The sequence below is a fragment of the Arvicanthis niloticus genome, chromosome 4 (assembly GCF_011762505.2).
Source record: "Arvicanthis niloticus isolate mArvNil1 chromosome 4, mArvNil1.pat.X, whole genome shotgun sequence".
NCBI classification, from domain to species: Eukaryota; Metazoa; Chordata; class Mammalia; order Rodentia; family Muridae; genus Arvicanthis; species Arvicanthis niloticus.
The window spans coordinates 107,645,658-107,669,395 of NC_047661.1; the positions used below are offsets into that span (position 1 = coordinate 107,645,658).

At 40.0% G+C, this 23,738-nt stretch overlaps 1 protein-coding gene across 2 annotated transcripts in view; it reads left to right on the forward strand.

Annotated features, from left to right (window-relative positions):
- Col25a1 (collagen type XXV alpha 1 chain) overlaps nucleotides 1–23,738 on the forward strand; it is a 383,527-nt gene that overhangs the window by 260,554 nt on the left and 99,235 nt on the right. Inside the window, exons 8-11 of one of the 2 annotated variants that reach the window (XM_034501180.2) lie at nucleotides 4,351–4,422; nucleotides 5,117–5,224; nucleotides 8,664–8,699; nucleotides 23,671–23,697. In XM_034501180.2, the coding sequence (XP_034357071.1) occupies nucleotides 4,351–4,422; nucleotides 5,117–5,224; nucleotides 8,664–8,699; nucleotides 23,671–23,697 (243 nt within the window). Of the gene's footprint in view, nucleotides 1–3,561; nucleotides 3,622–4,350; nucleotides 4,423–5,116; nucleotides 5,225–8,663; nucleotides 8,700–23,670; nucleotides 23,698–23,738 lie in introns of both variants that reach the window. The other variant, XM_076933258.1, reaches the window with a different exon arrangement.

Genomic DNA, 23,738 nt, shown 5'->3' on the forward strand with positions numbered 1-23,738 from the left:
TATGGTTATGCAACTAAGCTCTGGTGGCAGAACTAAGGTTTCTGTCTCCAATTCTACTCTTGTATTTACCTCATCTGAGTAATGGGTGAGCTCTTACTCTCTTCACTCTTTACTGCACCTCTAGCTGCTTTTAATATTGATTTACTTGTTTGCTTATTTTTGAGGTGAGGTCTTAACAAATAGCCCAACCTGTCTAGCCTTAAATTCTAGCTTGGGATCCTCCTGCCTCAGACTCCCAAGTGCTGGAAGGACAGATGTTGCCACGGTGCCTGGCTCTGGCCTTCCTATTGTTGCACCAGAGTGCTTACCAACCCATATGGTTCCTGCCTCCCTATTTTCCTCTACTTTCTTAGGTGTTAAATGCTTTTAGCTTGGGATCCTACATGCCATTGATTCCTCATGATGTAGGACAGCGAGTGCTACACAGACTGTGACCAACAAGGACCACTTAGATATTGTCAGTTTGTAGGCTCTCTAGTATTAAACAACAAAACAAATAGAAATAAATGTTCATAGATACAAACTAGAAAATTACAAAATCTGAAATTCAACATCTAGGATTACATTTCTGACTCTACTGATGCTTTATTGACTGTGTTTGACAAAACACAATTTCTCACTAAAATGTAACGATGTCATTACTGAATGTACAATAAAAATGACAATGGCATCTTGAATTTGTGGCTACCAAGCAGTTAAAAGCATTTTTCATGACTTATGCTATTTGTGTAAGTCCCTTTGAGCCAAGGGCATCTTTACTTTCTAGAGGGTAAATACAAATTTTGAGCCCTCATGAGATGCTGACAAAGCGGGGCTGAAATTCAGATTTATCTGTGGTCCTGGGAGAGACTGTGGGCTGGTGAGGTATTCTGTGTTACATATTTGTACATCTTGTTTCTTAAGAATTCAAAATATTTAGGGGTGAAATATGTTCAAGTTATTCTAGTATTTTGGCTTGTTTCTGGATTTTTTTCACTGTGTTTTTCTGGGACACACTTTTTTCCCATGCCTGCTTGGACCATCTGTGTACCAGGCACATTGTCTGAGATGTAAAGCCGAGATGAGATGTAAAGTCTCTCCATCTCACTTCTTTAGAAAAGGCTCTGACTCATGATGGGACAATGGCCTCACTGAAAAGTGTACCTCTGCATGGAAAGCTAGGGGAGCCCACCTAAAAGTCACCATTATAGAAAGCTGAGTGTGCAGCACCAATGCTGGCAGCACACAGTCTGCCTGTGAGGTATATACAGCCTTCTGTAAGATGGAATTTATTATCACCACCAAATGGTAATATGTCTTAAAACTTACCCGTTCTACTCCAAAATGTAACAATATCTGTTTTACATTTAAAAAAAAGAAAAACCTTGGACAAATTTTACCTCATGATTTAAAGAAAAAATTTAAATTTTTTACTTTAAATTTTTTAACAAGAAAGTTTTAATGTAAAAAATTGTTTAATATTAATTAAAACTAACAAACTTTTAGGATCCCTTGCTCTCTAGCTATCTATTTATATAGATATCATATATAAAAGCTTAGAGTCTTAAGATTCTTCTTGGAATCTAAGAGGGTTCTTCTAGGCATCCTAACACCCTTCTGAGGTCATTTCTGAAGTCTGTAGTTTTCATCTCTGAGCCCATGTGGTAGCATTTCACAGTTAACATGACTGAGATATGTTGTCTAACAATACAAGACAATGTTCTTAGAATGTCGATTTCCAGTGTGAGGCTGGAGAACTGTCCAGGTCAGAATTACCTGGCCACCTCCCTCTTTAGATTTCATAATAAAACGGAAGCCAGACCAAGAAGTAACACAAGTTGGTGCTTTTGTGTGACCACACTGCAAATATGACCAAGCAACAATCTGGTCCTGCTCAAATATGAATTCAAGAAATGACTTATTTATATGTCGAACTCACAGACCACTTGAAAGGTATACCATGTGTGCTGTTAAAAGGTTTTCAATTTAAAATTATTTTGTTAATCGTGTTTCAAGTGACACTATGATTTATCACCACTAATCAAGATTCTGATTCCTTCTTAACTTCTTGTTTGTATCTGTTTTTGTTCTCTGTTACATAAATATGCGGTTTATATATAAAATTCTGACTGTGTAATACAGGACTAATGAGTCACAGATGGGAGCATCCTGGCACATTACCATCTAATAACAATTTAAACTCATATTCCATAGTAAAAACAAAAGCAAATTGTACACATCTGTTTTCCAACTTGGGCATTTCTGAGTTCGTGCAGAGTCGATGCTTAAAGGACTTTCACTTAAAGGGAGAATTAGAAAAGGACACAGGTCCCCTCAAACCTGCCTGGCCACTCAATCCCCTTCTCAAGAGTAGATCTGGCAGGAGGGGTAAGGTTTCCTTAGCTTGGCTTCCTGAGAACTCAGCAATAAGCAGTAAGAATCAAAACCTGAACCAGCAGCACTGAGATACATCTTCCTGCTACAAACCCAGTCTTGTCAGTCATCTTGAAAAGAAAAACATATCCCCAACATCAGGAAAATGAGAAGATACCTGCAAATAAACAAATACAGTTTAAAAAACAGGAAACTCTCTGGCCTTTGCTAAAGTCGATCCTCAGACAGGAGACTAGACAAACACGGAGGAAATGGAAGCTTCCATGGGTGGAGATCTCAGGAACCTATGTAGTAAACAGACCTGTCACTTTAAATGGGAGAAAAGGCTCCAGTTTCAAATGTTTTCAAAAAAAGAAATGGAACAAAGCCAGAGATTTCTCTTTCCGATTTCCCCAATTGATAACACTGTGTAAATAACTTATGCCAGTTGCTACACTCTGGGTTCCTCAAGCAATCCCCCCATTCTCCTTGGCTAAGGAACCCAAAACCACTTTTCTGTTTTAAGGGGTTGTGCATACTGTCAAATTCTCTTGAAAAAGTTATGTGACAGAAACAATTACCATGGAGTGTGACCGTAAATCACCCTGACATGAAACACACATGCTGTAAGAGACAGATTTCCATCTACCACCCTCACGAGAGAGCCTAAAAACAGGGCAGACCTGAGAGCTGTCACATCATCAGAGAGAAAAATTTTTGATTTCTTGGGTGGTAACACGTATATGGAGAACTAAGAACTATGTTTGTTCTGAGGAGTCCTTCCAAAATAATTTTGTTTACTGTTGTTGTTGATACAAGAATTAATATGTACATTGTATGTATTATATGTCCTAATTTGTAAACAGAATACCAGAAAGTATAATGTTCTCATAACAACTTCTGCAGGTAGCTCCATCTTAGACTAACCCTTGGAAAAGAACTTTCCAGAAATATTAAGAGTTACAAACTGTACACAAGAATGTGCATACATCCCATTGTACCCACCACATGAGTTTGCAGCCTTGCCACTCCAGGCTCTATGGGATGCCTGTTTTGCCCTGGGGCCTCCCTCTAGTGTCTAACATGTCATCGTGAGCTCAGAACCTGAGTGGGAAGGGGAGGTTGTAGGCGTGTTCTTGTTTTGTCTACAGTGAAATGTCTGTGTGACGTGTTGTGTCGTGTTGTTTTGGTGTTGTGTCACGTCCATAGGGCCTGCCAGGCTTCCCCACAGTTGCCGCCCTCCACAGCAATCAGATCCTCACCGTCAAGGTTTGTGGATGATGCTCAGGCTTACTCAGTCAGAGCCCCAATCAGCATAAGGGTGAACGAGAACCATATATGGGCTTTCCCAGCTTCTGCTAGTAATGGCAGGTGACTGTGTTGAGCCCCTGGAACCTCGTGTCTATCGGGAGGTCAGATAGGGTCTACAAGAGAACCTCCTCAGCATTCAGGAGGATATCCTCGTGAGGAGATAATGAAGTTAAGCATGTACAGTGACAGCCAAAGGCTGCCTCTATTTATGGCTGGATTCACACATATTCCAATGCTCTGTGATCCCAGCCAGTAAAGGAATTCTGAGTACGCTAAGGTTGGGTGTCCATATCTGGTTCACGGCACTTGATGCTGGTTGGCAAATCTGACCGAGTTGGAACTGGTGCTTTGTCTACAGACTTTCTACTCAGGATGCTGAATACAAGGTCATTTGGTTCACTTACTTTTGTAAACGGGTATACTAAAAGACCAGCCCCCAACATCCAAAGAATGGGGTACAAAAGGGACTGGTTTCTAATCCAAAGGAGTCTGGCCTGCTTCCATTTCAAGGTTATCTTTCTCCCTGAGGCTGAAGGGCTGTCAGACATGAGCACCGGTTCTGTTTTATTTAATGGTTATTATGAATCTAATGTGCATATCTTTATTTCTTCCTCGGGGCCTTCTGATGCTTATCCTTCAACTCTCTCATCTCTGAACTTCAACCTTTGACCTCACCTGACTGATCAGATGGTGTTTCCTAAAATCAATCATGGCTTTCTCTCTGCTGATCAGCAGCTCATTAAACGCCGGCTGATTAAGGTAGTGCTGCTTCCTGCTGGAGTCTGACTTCTCCTTCACACTCAGTTGTTGCTCAGGGCACTGTTGCTTTGCATTTATCTCTCCTGCATGGCGCATAGAGGGTGGGTGGGTCTTTGTCAATATTTCAGAAGAAAATTATGTTTGGTGACTGATAGTGTAGGAAGCCCACCTGCTTATTTGGTTTTGTTTTGTTTGTTTCTTAATCAAACAACTTCAATTGTCACTAGCAATAGGCCACACATTTCTTCAGCCCTCTGGCTCTGATAAATTATACATCTATTATGCAACAGAGCAGAAGCCCATTATGCTTAATATTAGATTCTGTGAGTATATATATTTAAACTGAAAATACAGCCAACCATTGATTGGGGTAAATAGCACTAATAGAATATTGCCATAGACATGGTTAAACAAGGGTTTTATATAGCTCTGGATACAGAAATAAACAGTGTACTCTGATAACCATGCTTGCCAGAATGAGAGCTGGTTTAGTTTCATAGCATCGGTTTGGCTCTCTCACAATAAATATTTGCTCCTTGCTGGCAGGTAAACAGCCAGCAGGCTTTATATTTATGGTGGACATGTTCTTTAAACATAAATGTAGATTGGATAATGTGAATTTAAAGCATTGAAATAGAACCTGACTATTAATTGCTCATGATTGTTGTTGGCTCATTTCCTTCCTCCATTCCAGGGCGACCAAGGACAGGCAGGGCCTCCAGGACCCCCAGGCCCTCCTGGTCCAAGAGGCCCACCTGGGGACACAGGCAAAGATGGCCCCCGAGGAATGCCAGGAGTACCCGTGAGTTTCTCCCTGGATTGTTGTTCTCTCCATTCTTGTTCCATGTAAGACATGGGTTGGAACAGGTAGTAAGAGACTATAGGGCCAGGAGGTCAGGTGACTAGGGAGTCCAGGAGGTGGAATGCAGCAATGTTTTACCTAACTGCTCAGCCCAAGAAGAGCCAGGGCCCTGCAGCCAGTACCTGCATGGATCTTAGGTAAGCTTTGGGAAGCTAATAGTGTGAAGTGCCCAGTCTTGCCTTTATCCTGCCTGCCACTGGATATGTTGATGCCTTTTTGGATGGAGTGAAATATTAGTGGGAAAAAAAAATAAAGCCAAACACTGATAATGTTTGCTTAAAGGCCAGTAGCACACACAATAAAGTCACACACTGCAAAGGGAAAACAAGTGCCACTTGCTAGTATCTGATCTCTTCCAAAAGACTTGGCTAAGAGTAGTAATAAAAACAATTACAACGTGATGACTTTAACATCAGAGGGTATGGCCATATTCTTACTCTATATTTGTATCTGAGACATCTAGCAGACATCAGTTTAAAATGATCTCAGTACTAAAATTAGTCCTATTGGTATCAAAAACCTGGGACACTGATAAATGATATGGCTTGATACATGCAGCAACAGCAATTTAAAGAAATATATGGATGAGACAAAAAAATGGCTTGGATGATGTTGTGCCTCCAGGGCTAAGAGTTAAGGCTTATTGCTGAGTTAAATTTTATTTAATGTGTTGCTTAAATTGTTCTCATTTGTGATTTTTCCAGTTCAAAAGTAATGATGGAAATATTTTCTAACAAAGTAGAAATGCTTGAAAACCAAGGGAAAAAACATTTAAAACCAGCCATAGTTGGTACTGGTATTGTATGTTGTCTTTGCATTTTAACGCATACACCTTCGTATTTTTTTCTAAGAATTATTCCATGTGTGAGATACAGGACATTGCATCCCTTTCTGCTGTTCTCGTCTCTAGAGTCCCATTTCCCTTTCTGAAAGTCCTGTGTTTGCTCACAGGAGCAAGGAACTGACTCCACTGCTTCTTGGGACTGCTTTCCCTGAAAGTGGTGAATTCACCCTAACCCTGTCTTCTTAATATCCACCATTTTCTCAAAGTGATATTCCTGAAGAGAGCTTTCCAGAGCTTTGAGGGCCTTGATGGCTTTCATTGACAGCTAGTTATAAAGTGGCTGTCTTTGAATAACCAGTTAAAAACTAGCAGGCATTGTGGCTCATGCCTGTGATGCCAGCTGTCAGGAGACAGAGCCAGGAAGAGTGCTGTGAGCTCAAGATGAACATAAACGGGCTATAGCAATAGCTCAGCAGTTAAGAGCACTGGCTGCTCTTCCATGGAACCCAAGCACCCACATGGAAGCTCATAACTATCTGTAACTCCAGTTCCAGGGAGCCAACACTGTCTTTTGGCTTCTGAGGACACTGCACACACATAGCACACAGACATACATGCAGACAAAAATGCATGCACACATAAAATAAATATTTTCTAAAAATGTATATTAAAAAAATAAAACAAACATGGGCTGCCCTGTGAGTTCTACCAGTTGATAGAACAGTATAAAAACCTGTTTAAAAAACAACCAAAACAAAGAAATGATAGTTTAACATATTATTGCTAGAAAAGGATTGATATTATATATTATAGCAGAAACAAATTTATGCTAGAAGTTACTATTAGGACACAAAGATAAGGGAGCTGGGTTGTTGGCCCAGTCAGTAAGTGCCACCCAAGCATGAAGACCAGAGTTCACATCCCAGCATCCATGTCAAGGCTGAGCACAGCAGGCTAAGTTTGTAAACCCATCACAGGGAAGGCAGAGGCAGGAGGGTCCCTGGTGACTGCTGGCCAGCCAAATCAGTGAAATCCAAGTTTAGTGAAAGGCCCTACCTCAAAAATCAGGCAGGACAATAATTGAGAAGACGCAAGATGTCAATCTCTAGCAGTGGTACCCTTTACACAAAGGGCAAAGAAACTAAAGAATTCCACAAATAGATTTGACTTTTATAATGATCTCAGATGTAATCTGCATATACTATCATAACCACTAGAAAAAAAGACTCTATAAAAGTGAGCTGGGTTCTGGAGAGATGATTCAGCAGGCAAGAGAACTCACTGCTCTGGTTTCCAGCACATGGTGGTTCACACCTACCCTTTTAACTTCCGTTCCAGGGAGGGCAGTGTGCTGTTCCTGTCTCTGTGGAGCACCATGGTGCACATACATAAATGCAGGAAAATCACTCACAACAAATAAACATAAGTAGACATATTTTTAATTGTAACCTGGAAAAAATCATTTTTGAAAGACCAGCAACATATATGAACATTAGAATTACAGGCACAGATCTCTGTAAACCAGTAGCCAGAGGCTGTCATTATGGTGTGACTAGAAAACACAATCGTAAGTTCCATCTGAACCTGATCATTGTGAAACAAAGCCATATGAAATAGCAGAATATTCTGTCAGTTTTAATAAACATGTTACTCCAGCTCTGACTAATGCAAAAGAACAAACTTTAAAATCAGCCCCTGCTCATTTTACTATGTAATGCTGTGGCAAGTGCCTCTCTGGCCTGTGTGGGGCCTTTGTCTTAGCATGGGGAGCACACGAATGTAGCGGGAAGTATTAAAGAACGAACTGCTTGTTCCTGTGCTATTGCCAGCACTGGTGGCCACATGGCACCAGAGCTCCAAAATCTCTCCACCCAGCTCGCTAAGTTCCCTCTGGCAGGTCACTACCATGCCATCTCCGTGCTTCAAAATCCCACCGCCTTTGTGGGGCACAAAGGCAAAACCACACATTGCCACCATACACCTTTCTCTCTTGAACTCAGTCATGTAGCTCCAAGAAGAAAAACACGACACAAACTTAGTTCAGAAACAATGGTAACTCAATCTCTGGGCGCAATGACTAGAATGCTATTCTTGTAAGCCATATTAAATCTAAATCCTCCGGGAGACACTAGTTCCTACATTTTCCCCTCCCAATGTCCTGTCAGAAAAGGCCCCTCTCTCCCTCCTGCTTCCTCTCTTCGCATATGCAAACTGGAAGTCCTGCCTCCTACTCACCAGTGATTGGCTCATTTAGTCATTAGGGGATCATTCACAGGAAGTCCTGAGTATGTGACTCATTCCTTGTTCCAGACAGCCCCTCCCAGGAGAGCGGAATTAGCATTAGAATACAAATAGCATCAGGCCCATCCACAACACACAAGGATCTAGACTAGTTTTATTAAACCCTAAAATACAAGATTATAGTCAAAGAAAGGCTATCTGTTCTTTGTGAAATATTTGTATCTATTTAACCTTTAAAAAACAAACAAGTAAAAACGGTACTTGACACTCATGTGACTAGCAATATTTGGAAAAAGAAGACAACTGAAAATTCTTACGTGCTCTCTAATTACTTGTTATTATTAATTTTTTAAGGGTGAACCAGGAAAACCAGGAGAACAAGGCTTGATGGTACGTATCTCGGTTTATTTTCTGTTGTCAATAGACAGGTCATTAAAAACTATGGTTTATGTATGAGTAATCAGTCTTTTTGTATGACCTGTTACAAAACAAGTAATTTATGAAAGAAAATAACATGCCCTACTTACTGCACGCTAAGAATCACAAGACTACTGTCTTGGTCAGTACTCTATTGCTGTGAAGAGACACCAGGACCATGGCAACTCTTATAAAGGCAAACATTTAACTAGGACAGACTTTCAGTTTCAGAGGTTCAGTCCATGTCATCATGGTGGGGCACATGGTAGCACACAGGCAGCCATGGTACTGGAGAAGTAGCTGAGAGTTCTGTATCCTGATCTCAGGCAGCAGAGAGACGGTCTGGCCTAAGGTTTCAAAGCCCACCCCCAGTGACACACTCCAATAAGGCCATACCTCCAAACCCTTCTATTTCTCTCAAAGAGCATTCAAACAGATGAGTCTGTGGGGGCCATTCTCATTAAACCTACCACAGCTACATATCCATAGAAATAACGTTGGGGGTGGGATTTGTGATGGGAGGAAAGGGATTTCTACCGTTCAGCAAAAACAGAATCCCATAATGAAGTCAAGTTGCATGAATTGAACACAAAAGTCCCAGTTCCATGTGATATATTGGTCCTTTGCCAGTGTATAAATGCCACATCAGCTTGCTGAGTCCTGACAAGTACATCTTCAACGCCTCTCTCCTCCGTTTTCTCTCAAGCTGCCATTCTAATCTTCTGTATGATTGTTTAACAGTTTAACATTCTTGGAGAAAATGAGATGCTCCTTCCAGTACCCAAATATCAGAGATGGCTCCAGCCTGCCTGGGATGTAGAAAGTTTGCCAATCAAGTTTGAGAGTTCATGTTCACATCAGGCAGATAGTTTGGGCATAAAATTTATTTTAAGAATTCGTACTGTATGCCTAGGAAGGCTAAGGCACTAACACATAGCAGCTGGCTAAAAACTAAACATACAAATGCGAAAAGGAGTAAAGGCTTCCTTCTGCAGGAAAAGCCTTCTATAGTGCAGTACCAGAAGACCAGCCACTCTGCAAATGCAGATAAACATTAGCCATATTCCCTATAAAACTTTTCGTCTCTCTTTATGTCTTCACAAGTTCATGGCTCATTTTCTAGGTGTTGCCAAGAAATTTAAATGAAGTCACAAGTGGCCCAAGGCTCAATGGTCTTCTAAAGTGCATCTATAGATGATTTTTTTCTGAAGGTGTAAATACTGCTTGCTTTAAGTGAACATTTCTTTATTTATATTTAGGTGGTCAAATTCTAATGTATATCTCAATGATCACTCACAAATGAATGTAACTAATGTACAAGTTAGACCAATAGCTGGAAAGTTCTGTGCCCTCCCCCTCATCCCAATCCTAAAGATGACCACCATTCTGCCTTGTGTTGCCATGAGTTAGTTTTGTCTGCATTTGAATTTTATGCTGAATGACTCGTACAGTATGTCCACATTTGTGTCTGGTTTCTTTCATTCAGCATTGTATTTGTGAGATCATCTACTTCTGTTTTAATAGCCTTCACAGCTGTTCAAAAAAAAAAATAGGAGGAAGGACATTACTTCCTCTATTACCCCGTTAAAACTCCATCACTCAGAGCAGTGAATGAATGAGTGCCTGTCTGACCTTGGGCAAGTCCTTAACCTCTAGCTTTCTCATCCGTACAGAAAAAATAATAGTCTTTGCCTGCCTTAAAAGATGGCCAGAGACAAATGCAATAAATTAGTGTAAATCTCTTTAAAATATGTAATGAGAACTATATAGGAGTATGTTATCATTTTTTGTTCTCTATACAGTACAGGTGAGTGTGGATTTACATAACAGATGTATTCACAAAGGCTTGGGTTTTTTTTTTATTTTTTAGATGAATCAGATTTTCATGAATCAGACTACTTTAAAATTGCTGGAGAATTTGGTTCTTTCAAACAGTCCTTCTCAGGGCCTTTGTGTAAAACAACATAACTCCTTACTTCCTTTTCTCAGAAAACTGAGTTTGAATGTTTTATACATGTCTGTTAACACGAATGATTCCTGTTCATTTTAATCCATCTCAAAAAGAGTATACTCGATATTTGTTGGAATACTTGTTTGTTTTGATTTGGTTTAGTCTGAGATTTTAAAGATCCAGCTTGCCATTTTCCAGGCTGGCCTGGAAATCACTTTTTAACTCAGGCCGGCTTCGAACTCATAATCTTCCTGCCTGGCCTCCTGAATTCTGCTACTATAAGAATGTGGCCCCACATCTAGCATTTATAGTGGTCTTTCTAAGGGGCAAGATCTCTTGTGGAGGTGTGTAGGGGGGGCATACAGTGTTTTAATCCAGAAGTCCAGTAGGAAGAAAGGCACACTGCCCCCCTGGATAGTGCTAGTCTTGAGAGCACTTACTGTGCAACATAGTCTGTATCCTCTGTAGAGATTCATACACTCTTGATAGCGACTGCTGTTTCGCATGTCTTATTGCATTATGAGCAGCAAGTGAAGTGCTGACATGAAGTGCTCTGTGAACCACAAAGACTCTTGAGACAAAGAGTCAAGCAAAGTAAGCAGCCACACAGAAAAATCCTGGAAAGGCTATAGAAGGATGGTTGGGTAACCAGTGACATCATAACATGTCAACACTGCAGGTGGCAGCCCTGTCACTCTGTTCTCTCTGTTGTTGTCTCTGAGCCTTCTGTATGTCACATCACATTGCTCCTCTTCCATGATGTCACTTCTCACCCACCAGTTCAAGCAAAGCACGATGAATAACATCGCTCTTTTCCTGTCTGGATCTATCCCCCCTTGGTTTGAGTAGCTCAGTAGGGCTTGTTAGATGAGGCTTCTAACGATACTCTGGAGGATCTTTATGAATTTCGAATGTCTTTGACGATGACATGAGGAAGCTAAAACGAACCTATAAAACTGTTTATGAGTGCATCAGGTAGGGATTTCATTTTCATAATCCAGGCTGGATCATTATACTGTGTAATAATCATCGGAAGATTAACAGCATACTTAATACAGTAAGAGGGAAAGCCTGGATCTCATGTAGGCCTGCATCCCTTGAATCCTTCTCAGCATCTGTTCTGTAAATGTGACCTTTGGACTTTCTGAGAAGTTCAGGGGAGATTTTAAATGACAGAATCTGGAACTTACAAAGAGTTAACTATATCTAAGTAAGAGCAGACACCTCCCCCAACACACAGTACACTATAAAACCAGACACACGAACACAGCTCAGGACTGGCCACAACTGGAAGTGCTTTAGGGTTAGAGCCTCCAGATCCTCCAGCTCTTCTGAGCCTGCAGTATTCTGAACAGTTGTTAGAATCACATTTAAAGACATCTTTCGCTTAGATACCCTTACTGGTTTTGTTTCTTTGACAAGGGAAGAACTTCTTGACAATACAAAAGATAGATGACATTTTTGTAGTGTTTTTAACACATGCCTGTCTCCTGACAGGCTGTTCCCCTTTGGCCAACTTGATAGAGCTAGCTAGAGTCACCTGGGAAGAGGGAATGTCACTGGAGACTGTGTTTCAATCAGCCTATGAACAAGTCTGTGGGCATTTTCTTCATTTAAGATTGGATTAATGTGGAGGACCCAGCCCACTGTGGATGATACTATGCCTGTACAGGGGGTTCTTGGTTTTATACAACACAAGTTGGACAAGCCAGTGAGAAGCATTCCTCCACGGTCTCTGCTTCAGTTGCTGCCTCCAGGCTCCTGCCTTGAGTTCCTACCTAAGAGTTTGTTTATTTATTTATTTATTTATTTATTAGCCGTAAGCTGAAAAAAACCCTTTCCACCCCAGCTTGCTTTTGGCCTTAGTGTTTTATCACAGCAATAGAAGGTAAATGTAGACACCTGGGTGTCTAAAGTGACTGTACCTGAGGTTTCTTAGACTCTTTCACACCCCTATTCTGAAACAATTTTATTCCTTCCTGTTTCCCCCCAGTTTATGTGCAAACTTCAGAACTCAGTTATTCTTTACTTTCTTTATCATAAAAATACTTACATTTCACTCATTGAGCTTTGGTGGCATCTAAGAATTCAGGAAAAGTTTGTTAAAATGAAACTTGGACTTGGGTCTGAGTAATTTGTAGATAATCTTTGTTTTAGCGTTAAAACAAACTAAACACTTATAAACACATTATTATAAACTTATAAACACATTATTACCTGAGTCCAATGAATCCACGTGCCGTTGAAAATGTCTGTTAACAACAGGAGCTTCAGTAGTGTTTCTGCCTTATTTAAGATGAAACCGGAAGGAGAGGTTTGTGAAGACTTGCTTCAGGTATCTTCAGCTACAGCAGTTTGCTAGGCTATGTTACCAACCTGAACTCTGATCTGCCTGCTCTCTTGGTCAGCAGATGATAGACACTGAAAAATACAACAGACTCCCGCCCCTTCACCCCCATACCCCAACCCCATTTGTTTGGTTGTGAGAAAGTGAGACCTGCCCCACCCCCACCCCCATTCCACGGAGTACTTCCCACTTCCCTGGGTTTGTTCCTAGCCAGTGATGCATTGCTTTCCAAACAGGCCAGAGAAAATAGACAAGTGATCCCCTCTTATCTGCAGCTACCTCGTGGCCCTTCCTGTAGCTCAGCTAAGGGGCTCCCTGTATGAACAGACTTCCTTAAGAGGTGTCTGAGGAAGCATTAGTGTAGGAGGAAACAAAAGGACATCTTAGCTGCCATTTGAAGAGCCGTCTATAAAGCGGATGATGGGAGTCATTTTGATTTTGTTTTTCTTTAATGACGTCTAGGCTGTGAATAGTAGTATGGTAAATATCTTTATACTGGTTCCAGCTGAAGGCCAAAGGCCCAATATTATGTTGAACAGATTAAAATATCTAGAACTTAGAGTCACCATTCAGAGAACATGGTGCTATTGAAAGATACAAATGCCCTTTCAACTGTACATTCTGTTCATTTTCCATTAACTACAGATGTACCTCATGTTTCTCCATTATGTATAAATACGTTATAAATAAATGCAAAAGCCATTCATCTGCTTTTTTTAAATTTTTAGACAAAAGAAAAAAAGAAAATTCTTATGAAAAATGTACAAGTACTAACAATTTACAAACCAAGATAATGAACCGTTTAACATGTTCTACCTTCTAACTTTCACAAAATCATTCTCGTAGTGATTTATAAAACTGAAATTCAGAAATGCTTGCTCCTAAAAGTCTAAATGCCGATGTGCCAGCAAGAGGAAAGGTGTAACAAGCTGTTGCGGGAAATATTTAAAAAATCGGTAAGGCAGGTTCTCGTGCTGTGCCCAGCACCTGCGGGCAATATGGCTCCAGTGGGGTGTTCTCAACTTGGCGGTTTCTCTTGGTTCCGTGGTTCATGAAACGTCTGTACCAGACTTACTAAGTTTCCTTGGCTGGTCACTGGCATGCCAGCCCCATGCAATGACTGCCCACCCTGCAGTCAGCCACCACGATACCCAGAAGCCAGGTAGAAACAAAACTCTAGAAGCTTATAATTAATCAGTCAGGTTTATATAACAATAAATTCTCAATTCACAAGATGCCCACACAATAGTTTCAGTGCCGATTGATAATGATACAAGCTGCCCACCTAGATTAGACAAGTTACCCCAATTATTTTATCCCTCTATGAAATTATGTTTACCTGTGGCTATTTAAAGCCATGCTGAATCTGAACCATCCTGTTCGTCGGCCTCCGTCTTGCTCCCTCCCTTCTCTCCTGAGTCACATTCTGTCCCTGCAACCTTAGCTTCGCCTCCCTTTTCCCTGTTCAATCACAGGCCTTCTGCTGCTCTAATAATGTAACTGGACAGGGAAAATCCTGCCACAGCAAGCCCCATCCCTAGCCCCAGGCCACTTCCTGTCTCTTCCATGCCTTCACCCACCCCTCCTCTTTATGTAATTGGCTTTATAAGACTCGGGATCTCACAGCACCTAACTCCATGCACATCCCACAGCATAACTATGAATGCTACTTAATTGTAATTATTAACTTGACTGAATTAAGAACCACCTTTAAAGCATTAGTGTGGTGTACCTTTGGAAGGTGTCTGCGAGGCCATTAACAGAGCTTTCACTGGGTAGGAAAGACCTCTGCTGAAGTTGGCTGCCACTATCTCTTGAGCCCAAGAAGAAAGCAAGCAGTCTTATCAGTATTCCTCATTACTCAGCTTTCTTCTCTGCTGAGAGGTGCTGCCCTCTCTCTTTCTCTCTCTGTCTCTCTCTGTCTCTCTCTGTCTCTGTCTCTGTCTCTCTGTCTCTGTCTCTGTCTCTCTCTCTCTCTCTCACACACACACACACACACACACACACACACACACACACACACACACACACACATACACACACACACACACACACACACACACACACACACACACACACAATCACCAGCCTTCCTCACTACAATGAACTCCATACCCCAGAACCTTGGGTAAGTAAGCCTGCCCTCACTTAGGTTGTTTCTTGTCATGTATGGGCACACAGCATCAAAGAAAGCAACTAATACACCATGGCCTCATCCTGTGTTCTAATTTGGTCCTGTGGGTACCAGTGGTGTGGCTCCCCTTCAAAATAGAACTAGGGAGAGGAGGCCACTGTCTTCAAAGTGAGCTGAAGCCAAGGGGCTGAAAAGCCCAAGGCTCTTAGCATCCCAAGTACGGTCTAAGTCTGGACAGTTGAGGTGGCAGGATGACTTGTTCCTTTAGACTCACAGATCACTAACTTCGAGACCTACAGTCAAAGAAGAGAGATCTAAAATGTCTCATTGCTCGGGTCTAGGGATTTCTGTGTTTTTAAAAAGTAATATGCTTTTATCAGCTCCCTTTAAAAAATGCCACACACGAACTTGCACATTGCCTCACTAAGTTAGGACTGTCTGCTCTTTGTTCCATAATGCTCACACTAGTTAGACTGTTAACTAAACAGAATGATTAAATGGCATGAATAATGTCATTATTATTAATGGTATCTATACTAATAATGTACTGATACCTAAGGTACAGAGCTTATTTTTTTTTCCTCTCAGACAGTGTCATGTCTCACCAGAGCTAGAATGAAGTAGGATAAACCCAACTGATTTCCTACAGATTGTCTTTTGTCTCTCATAGCTTCTTCTTCTCATTCACGTTCTACAGATTATTTAGAGTGTATATATGCTCACAAACAGCCATGATCAATTTTCATGAGGATGGTAGGAAAGAAATCACATCTATTTCTAGTTGCAGTGTGTGGCCATCTTAAAGCCGGGTATATTAGAAGACTTCTTAGGAATCATCTAGCTTGTCACTTCACAGATTAAAAAAAGAAAAAGTAGCACCAGTGATGTGGCCCGGGTGGCAGAGAAAACAGTGCAGAGGCATGCCAGACCCTGCCTTATTTGATTAGTCTTAGGGGTTTCACAGTCTAAATCCACAGTGTCCAATGCAATGCCTACTAACTACATGTGATGACTTCAGAATCAGTTTCAGTACATCAAAATTAAAGCTTTATTTCTGAGAACTACACTAGGAACATTTCCGGTGCTCTATAGCCAAGTGTGACTAGTGGCTCCCCTGTCGGATTAAGCAATACAGAAGGTTTCCCTCATCACAGAGCCCTCCATTATGTAGCCTTCACTACCTTTCCTAGACAGAAAGCAGGCCTGAACACACGAGTCTATATTATGCTCTTAAATTTAAGACATCTGTAGTCACAGGATATGTGGATTCTAGGGCCAGCGTTTCTCAGTGTTGTTGATTTTAAGTAAGGAATGTGCTTAGACTCCCATGCATATAAACATTTCTTTACTGAATGCCATGTGGCATGATAGGCCATCACAAACCATGAATCTTCTCCTTTTATGGCATTCAGTGGGAAGCACGTGTAATCACATGGCAGAGGAGCCTGGTAATTTTTCTTTGTGTTTTGGAGGGTCATTTCCACTTTGGGTTTAACACTAAGAAACAATTTATTAAATATTTAGAAAGGATAAAGGGAACTAATTTAGCTGTGGGTATCTGGTGACCATAGAGTCTCTGTTTTGGAACCTGATAGTATAGATGTTTAAATATCCAAATCTGTCTTTAATCCGTGTATGCCAGTTAATGCTCCATTTTTTGTCTCAAGGTCTGGTTTTGTCAAGTGATGAGAAAAATGTATCACCCAATTAATTTCCTGAGCTGTAAGAAACCTCCCTTCCAAAGGTCACAGCCTCATGATTTTGAGAAATACCAGTAGATGAGTTGCCCTGGTTTAATAGTCTCCCATAAGTCAGCGTGTGAGATGGGCAGTCAGAAAACATTTGCCCTTTTTAAAATGACTTCTCATTAGATGTTTTCCATAAAGCACTTAGGAAACAAGTGTGATGCCAAGCCATTTCATTGACAAGGTGTGAGTTTCAGAGGAACTTTTTCAAATAGTAGGAGTTAATATGGAGAGATGTTACTGAAACAAAAACCCTAGATATTTAAATAGAAACAACTGCTTCTAAGATAAGGTCTCTTTCCAGTTGGTAGTGTTATATTTGAGTGCTGATATAATTATAGCTAGTAAATAGAAATTTTTTGTGTTTTAATTTATTCAATAATTATTTATGATAAACACTTGTTCAAGTACCAAAGATACAAAATCTGTAATCTGAGGATGCTTTTACTAAGTTGAGTGGATTTTAATATGTAAGTATATTAAAGTATAATCAATCAGTCAAAAGGTAGTAGAACAAGACAGAAAACAAAATGTGTCTTGGCATCTTGGAGAAGTAACTCATGACCCTGAGTCCTGGAAGAGTGATTAAGACATTCAAATAAAGCTAACAGGAGAAGGAAATGAACTTCATGGGAATATAAATAAAGATGGCTGACGATAGGGCCCATGAAAGGCTCGGTATGTGTAGCACTGAGATGTAGCACTGACGTCCAGGATTCTTCTATAGCCTCTACAGAGCAACTAGTGAACCATTGGCCTTTGCATAGAACATACCACAGCAGCAGTGCCTCGCCTCCTATACTTTTCCCATCAGTCTCTGCCTGGGTGTTTCCCCATGTTTAAGCAATAAACTCCAGATCTTGAATATCATCACTTGAATTCTACAGTAAACATCCATGGTAGATAGAATTTCTGTCTCTTAGCCTTCAAGTTCTCCAAACATAAAAGTGAGTCTTAAAAGATTGCTTTCTCAAGTGAGGCAAACTGCTCTTATGTGTTTTTTCTTTATAAACCAACATTACAAGTTTTGTGACCCTGTGATACATTTAACCAGGTCAATTAATATCTTTCAAAGAGTTGTGATGAAATCCTGCGATACCAAACCATTGAGAAAGCCCAGTGCTTATGTCTTATGATCACATGTGCTACGCATCTCATCATCTTTCCATTGGAACCATTCCCTTTATTTTGGCTAACTTTTAAACCAAGAGAAAGATTTTTTAAGTCAAAGGGAAGTCCTTTTAAATAGCTTAATATTTTGGGCTTCTGTCCTCTGTCTACACACACACACACACACACACACACACACACACACACACACTTTTTTTTTCTACAGAAGCCGATTGTATATTCTTGTATGCAGCAATGACCAGCAGCTTGCAGAGCTTTGGATTTTACTGTTAGCCATCAGGGACAGAACAGGAACTGTGTCCATCCCCCTACATCATTTCCTAATAGCAGGCAACCAGAACCTACTTTAAAACATCTCCCAAGAGGCACCCTAAAGCACATCGTCTAGCAACTCAGCATCCTGTTTAAGTAATTAATACCTTAGTCAAATCTGTGCTCATGTTGGTAGGGTCAGGAAAGTTCACTTTTTCCCAAACAGTCATCTACCAAAGAAAATGCTTTTTTTAAATGTGTGTAAACTAGGAACTGTAGCCAATGCATGATGCTTGGAGAATCATTTGTCTCTTGGCTGCCTGCATGGAAGATTATATTGGATTGATAATTCTATCCACTGTCCATGTGCCTTCCAGAACTGCATTAGAGACCTTAGGCTGATATACATACACCACACACCGTACAGTGTAGCTTAGATGATTTTTGTTTTATTGTTCTATAGAAACTATGAATTGAGATCACTTGTGAGGACTTCAGTAACTCCAGGAGTTTGGGAGCTACTGTAATAAGCCAGTAGCATCGACATGACTCAAGGGAGCAACAGAGTAAAACAAATTCTGTCATCCCTATCCTGAGACACTACCATTTAAGGTTTAAGAAAAAGAATTGATTCTATGTATTCCATTAATAATTCCTATAGTTTTTATCATAATCAAAGGAGGCACATTGTGCTTCTAAGCCATGACTGGGTCATGTGATTTCAACCCACCTTCTCTGTTCATTTCCCTCTCTCCTTCTACCATCCACCGACAATCTTCACTTGTTCTTTGAAGTTTTACACAGTCCTCACTTTTGGCCTTTGCACCTGTCCCCTTCCCACTACCATCCTTATCACTCAGCAGGCATATGTTCTGCCCATTGAAGCTCTACTTAAGAGTCAGTTTGCCACAGAGTCTTCACAGAGCCCTAGTTTAAACCATCTACTCCCTCTCCTTTTCCCACTCCCCGGCCCCTTCTTTGCATTAGTGCTCATTCCCTGATAATAGTTTGTTGACTGTTTTTCTACATCCACTCAATGCGAAGTCCAGGAAGGCATGTAGTCATGGCCTATTTTATTAACTGTTGTCTCCCCAGCACCTATACCATTGCCTGGCACTCAGTGTTCAGTTAATTATTAAGTGGATAAGTGAATGTATGAAAACACAATTCACTGAATGATTTACTATGGGCCAGTTGTTCTGAATGATAAAAAATAATCAGAATTAAAAAGGGAATAACTTTTACAATAACGCATAACATGATAATAATGCTCATAAATTCTATGAAAAAAAATCCTGTCACCAGGGTGCTTTGGAGAACAATGAAGCAGCCTACCCCCAAAGGCAGAGACACTGAACTGGGATTTACAGAGTTGGTGCAGGAGGGAAAGTCTGATAAAATCCCCAGTTGTACAAACCTTCCAGAGATACTTATGTGGTGAACTCCAACCCTTATCTAAGTCTGTCCTCTCAATAGCTACAAAGTTGTCAACAGATGTTCAAACAGCATTTTTATGAAGTGTCCTTAGGCAGCAGTGTGTCGAAAGACACAGGAGACAGAGGCAGAACAGCCATCAGATAGATGTCACATTAACTAGGGAGGGAGCAAAGGACTTTGAAATCGGCATAGCTGTGGACCACAAGGGGAGAGACCAGAGAGACATCTGGCAAGGCAGATGGACCCAGGCAGGAGGAGTCAAGGGGCTCCCAGCCCTGATATGCTTCTGGTTAAAGACAACCATTCCCTTGGGAACTATAATATTTGTTTAATTTATTTGCTCACTCTATACTGAATATCAAGTATAATCATTAGAGTGGAATTTAGCAGAGTTGGGGAAAACAAGAACAATCAAGTATATTGTACCATTCTTGCTTATAAGCTTCTCTCTAAATTTTGTTTTGCATAATTCTCTGTGATATTTTTTGGCAGATCATGAAAATGACAAGTTAGGTGTATACTAATGATAATACCACTACTCCACACTTAAACGTTTTCAATAATTTTTAATTCTTTAAATAAAGCTATTTCTACTGCACAGGATTTTTTAATTAAAAACCACATATTCTATAACACTTCAAAACTATATTGACATGAAGATGTCTCAAGGTTCAAATTATACTTGATTCTCAAGTTAAACTTAAAGAAATATGCTTTATTATATTGATAATTCACACATAACATAGTTTATAATTTTAAACTGTTATTTTGAAAAATCAACTTTCCATTTTGGTTGTATATAAAAAATATTCAAAGTATAGATGAACCTGCCAAGAAAAGTGTCTAAGGAGAAACACTATACGAAGAAAAATGGACCAATTGGATTATAACTCTATCCTAAAAACTGTTTTATTCAAACTGGTTGAATTATTAAAATAACACTAACTAGAACTACTTTAGAAGTCTTGAACTACTGGAGTCTTAACTTTAGTAGTGCAAAGAAACATCATGTTCACTACTAAATAATGCATTTATGACATCCTTCATCCAAGCCATTATTCAGGCTAAAAGCATAAGTTTAAGATTAGACAAGTTGGGTCAGCAGATAAAAGTACTTCATACATAAACCTACTAGCCTTAGTTCGAATCTCAGAATCCATGCAGTAGGAGAGAAACGTATCCTGCAAGTTTTTCTCTCACTTCCAAACATATGTCATAGAATACATGCATCCACATGTGCGCACACACACACACACACACACACACACACACACATTACAAACAATAGTTTTTAAAAAGACTAGCTAAGCTAATGGATGATTCTATAGTATTGCCTATTATTTTATAAGTTTACATTTGTACCACAAACAAGGGCTAATCAGATGCGTATGTCTTAACTAGCTGATAACAACATGACTTAATTTCAAAATTGATTTTGAACAGGAAACCTTAAGTTATAAGTTTATATTTAATTACTGCATGGTCACAGATATATAACAGTGTCATTAGTTTAAATATATTTAAAACATATGGAAGAAAAAGGCTGTTTAATGCAGTTAAACTGAGAGTGTGTGTGTGTGTGTGTGTGTGTGTGTGTGTGTGTGTGTGTGTGTGTGTGTGCATGTATATGTATGTAGCACAAATGTTTGTATTATTTACCCAAAAGAATGTCTGCACTTTGTATTCAACTGATTGCCTTCTGGTAATGGATGACACTTGGCTTCCAACCACTTTTCCAGCACTGAGATTTAAGAATTAAATGTACATTTTTGGTAACTGAGAATGTATCTTGGCAGTAGGCTTGCAAATAATCTATAAGACATGTATTCATAATTCAAAATTAATGGTAAATTTTTTTTTACCAAAAAAACCCTGCTTTTATGAATTTATAAAAGTAACACTAGTTTCCTAAACTGAGAGGAAAATATATTCAATTTCTTTGGTTATTTGGTTTTTCTTAAATATTGCATTAAAATATGCTAGTCTAATTTTATGTGATTAGTTGTTCTAAGTCTGATTTCATATAACCATGCAACAAAGACCAAATTAGAAACACCATGGATGTTAGTCTCCACTTAAAACATAATGTAAAATTCTCTTATTTTCTTTTTAAATATCCCCCCCCCCGGAAACGAAATACCCAATTTTAGTGAACAATGTTTAGCAAAGTTACATTTACGATGCAAATGCAACCTTTGTGAACTGAACATATACATCCTCCATCTAAACACTGAATGAATGCACCCCTTAGCATAGAATTTCCTTTCCAGCTCCCCTTGTCAGGAAGGGAAACACTCGGGAGACACTTGAGAAGCTGGGATCCTGGACAATGATAAATCCAAGGCTTGTCTTTATTCTCAGATCCCTGATCATGGCTTATAACGTGTGTCCTTACTTAGCATTGACATTCATTTCCCAAACAATTTACATACGTGAGGAAATGATTAAACATGTTTATGTGTTAACTGGAAAGAACTGGAGGAGAAGGGCAAGCTGATATAGATGCAGGGGTAATTGATTGGGAAAAGTCCCCTGGGGACAGAGGCAAGGATGGATTCCAGAGTCTACCTGATGAATTGGCCTTGCAAGGAAGAGGGGCTCCTCTTCCTCTGAGGTCTTGTGGCTTTGGGCTAAGGAGAGATAAAGTCTGGAGGGGGTTTATACCTGATGGTCTATTTGTCTTTGCAAAATCTAAAATGGAGAAATTTCAAACAGAGGGGAAAAGATGGGTGGAGAGACTGCTCACCACCGCAGATAGCAAGCTGTTAAAAACACAGTCGGTGGTTCTGGCTTTACGTCATCCAGAAATAAAAGTTGGTATGATACAACACACATCCAATAAACAGAGGCTGATTATCAGCGAAATGAGTCTTCCTGTGAGGGCTGTTCAGAAGAGCAGTGGGGAGCAGGTTCTCTGGGTGTTTCTAAACACTGTGTCTTTTTAATTCATTTAAAATTCATGACCCTTCTCCCCCTAATGATCATGCTCATGTTTTATGTCATGTTACAGGGTTTGAATGTCAGATGCTGACTAACGGAAACATCCCTCAATGAAAATAAATCTTTAGGGTAGTGTGATGAACCAAAGAGCTCCTGTGTGAAATAGTAGCATCTATAAAATCACTAAATACACACCCAAATCAAGTCTATTTCTAAATGTATACTAAAAAGAATGACCCATATCTTTATTTAAAAATAGGAGTCAGAAATGAGGTTGTAGCTCTGTGGTTGGTTTTTTTTTTTTTTTTTTTTTTTTCCACCGTCAGAAAGCCTTCATCTAAATTAAGCCAACAGATCCTAACACGGACTTTGTTTTTAAAGGACTGCTTAATTTCATAACTGTCACATTTACATTTTCTAAGTAAATAACCTTCTTCATGTCACTGAATACTGTATTCTGCCTGCCTCTCAGATTGCAGCCTGACCAACGGCTGGCATCTGCCCTGGTCCCTCTTCAGGTGCACACCAGGTGCTTGCCTTTAGTCTTGGCTTCCGCTAGTTTGTAAGAAGATTTTGTGCGGGTCCATTCTTGGGGTATGGGGGCTGTTTAACAGATGAAGGCACCATGTAATGTGTCAGTTTTCTTGGGAACGGTATTGGATTCTAATTGCTTCTAGCAACAACATCCTGGGCCCTCCAAATGAGACTGATTTGATAGACTGGTAGGTATGTCATGAAACAAATTCACTGGGACCCCAAGCATTTTCTTCCCAAAAGAGAAATCAGATCTTTCTTGTATGTAACTAATGGTTTTTGAAATACATATATATATATTATAAAAAAGCACTTTGTATTTCCAACTGAGAGATTTTCTTTTAGTTCAGCAAAGGGGATCTTACAGAATAGGGTGGCTGGTTAGTTGTTGAATAGAATTGCTGGTTAATTGGTCACCTGAGCCTAAATGGCAGTATTGTTATGTTAATTGAATTTTTTTTCCCCTCTTTTAGGGACCTCTGGGGCCTCCAGGACAAAAGGTAGGCTGTGCCTATCAGTACTAAGAAAGTGCTTAAACTCT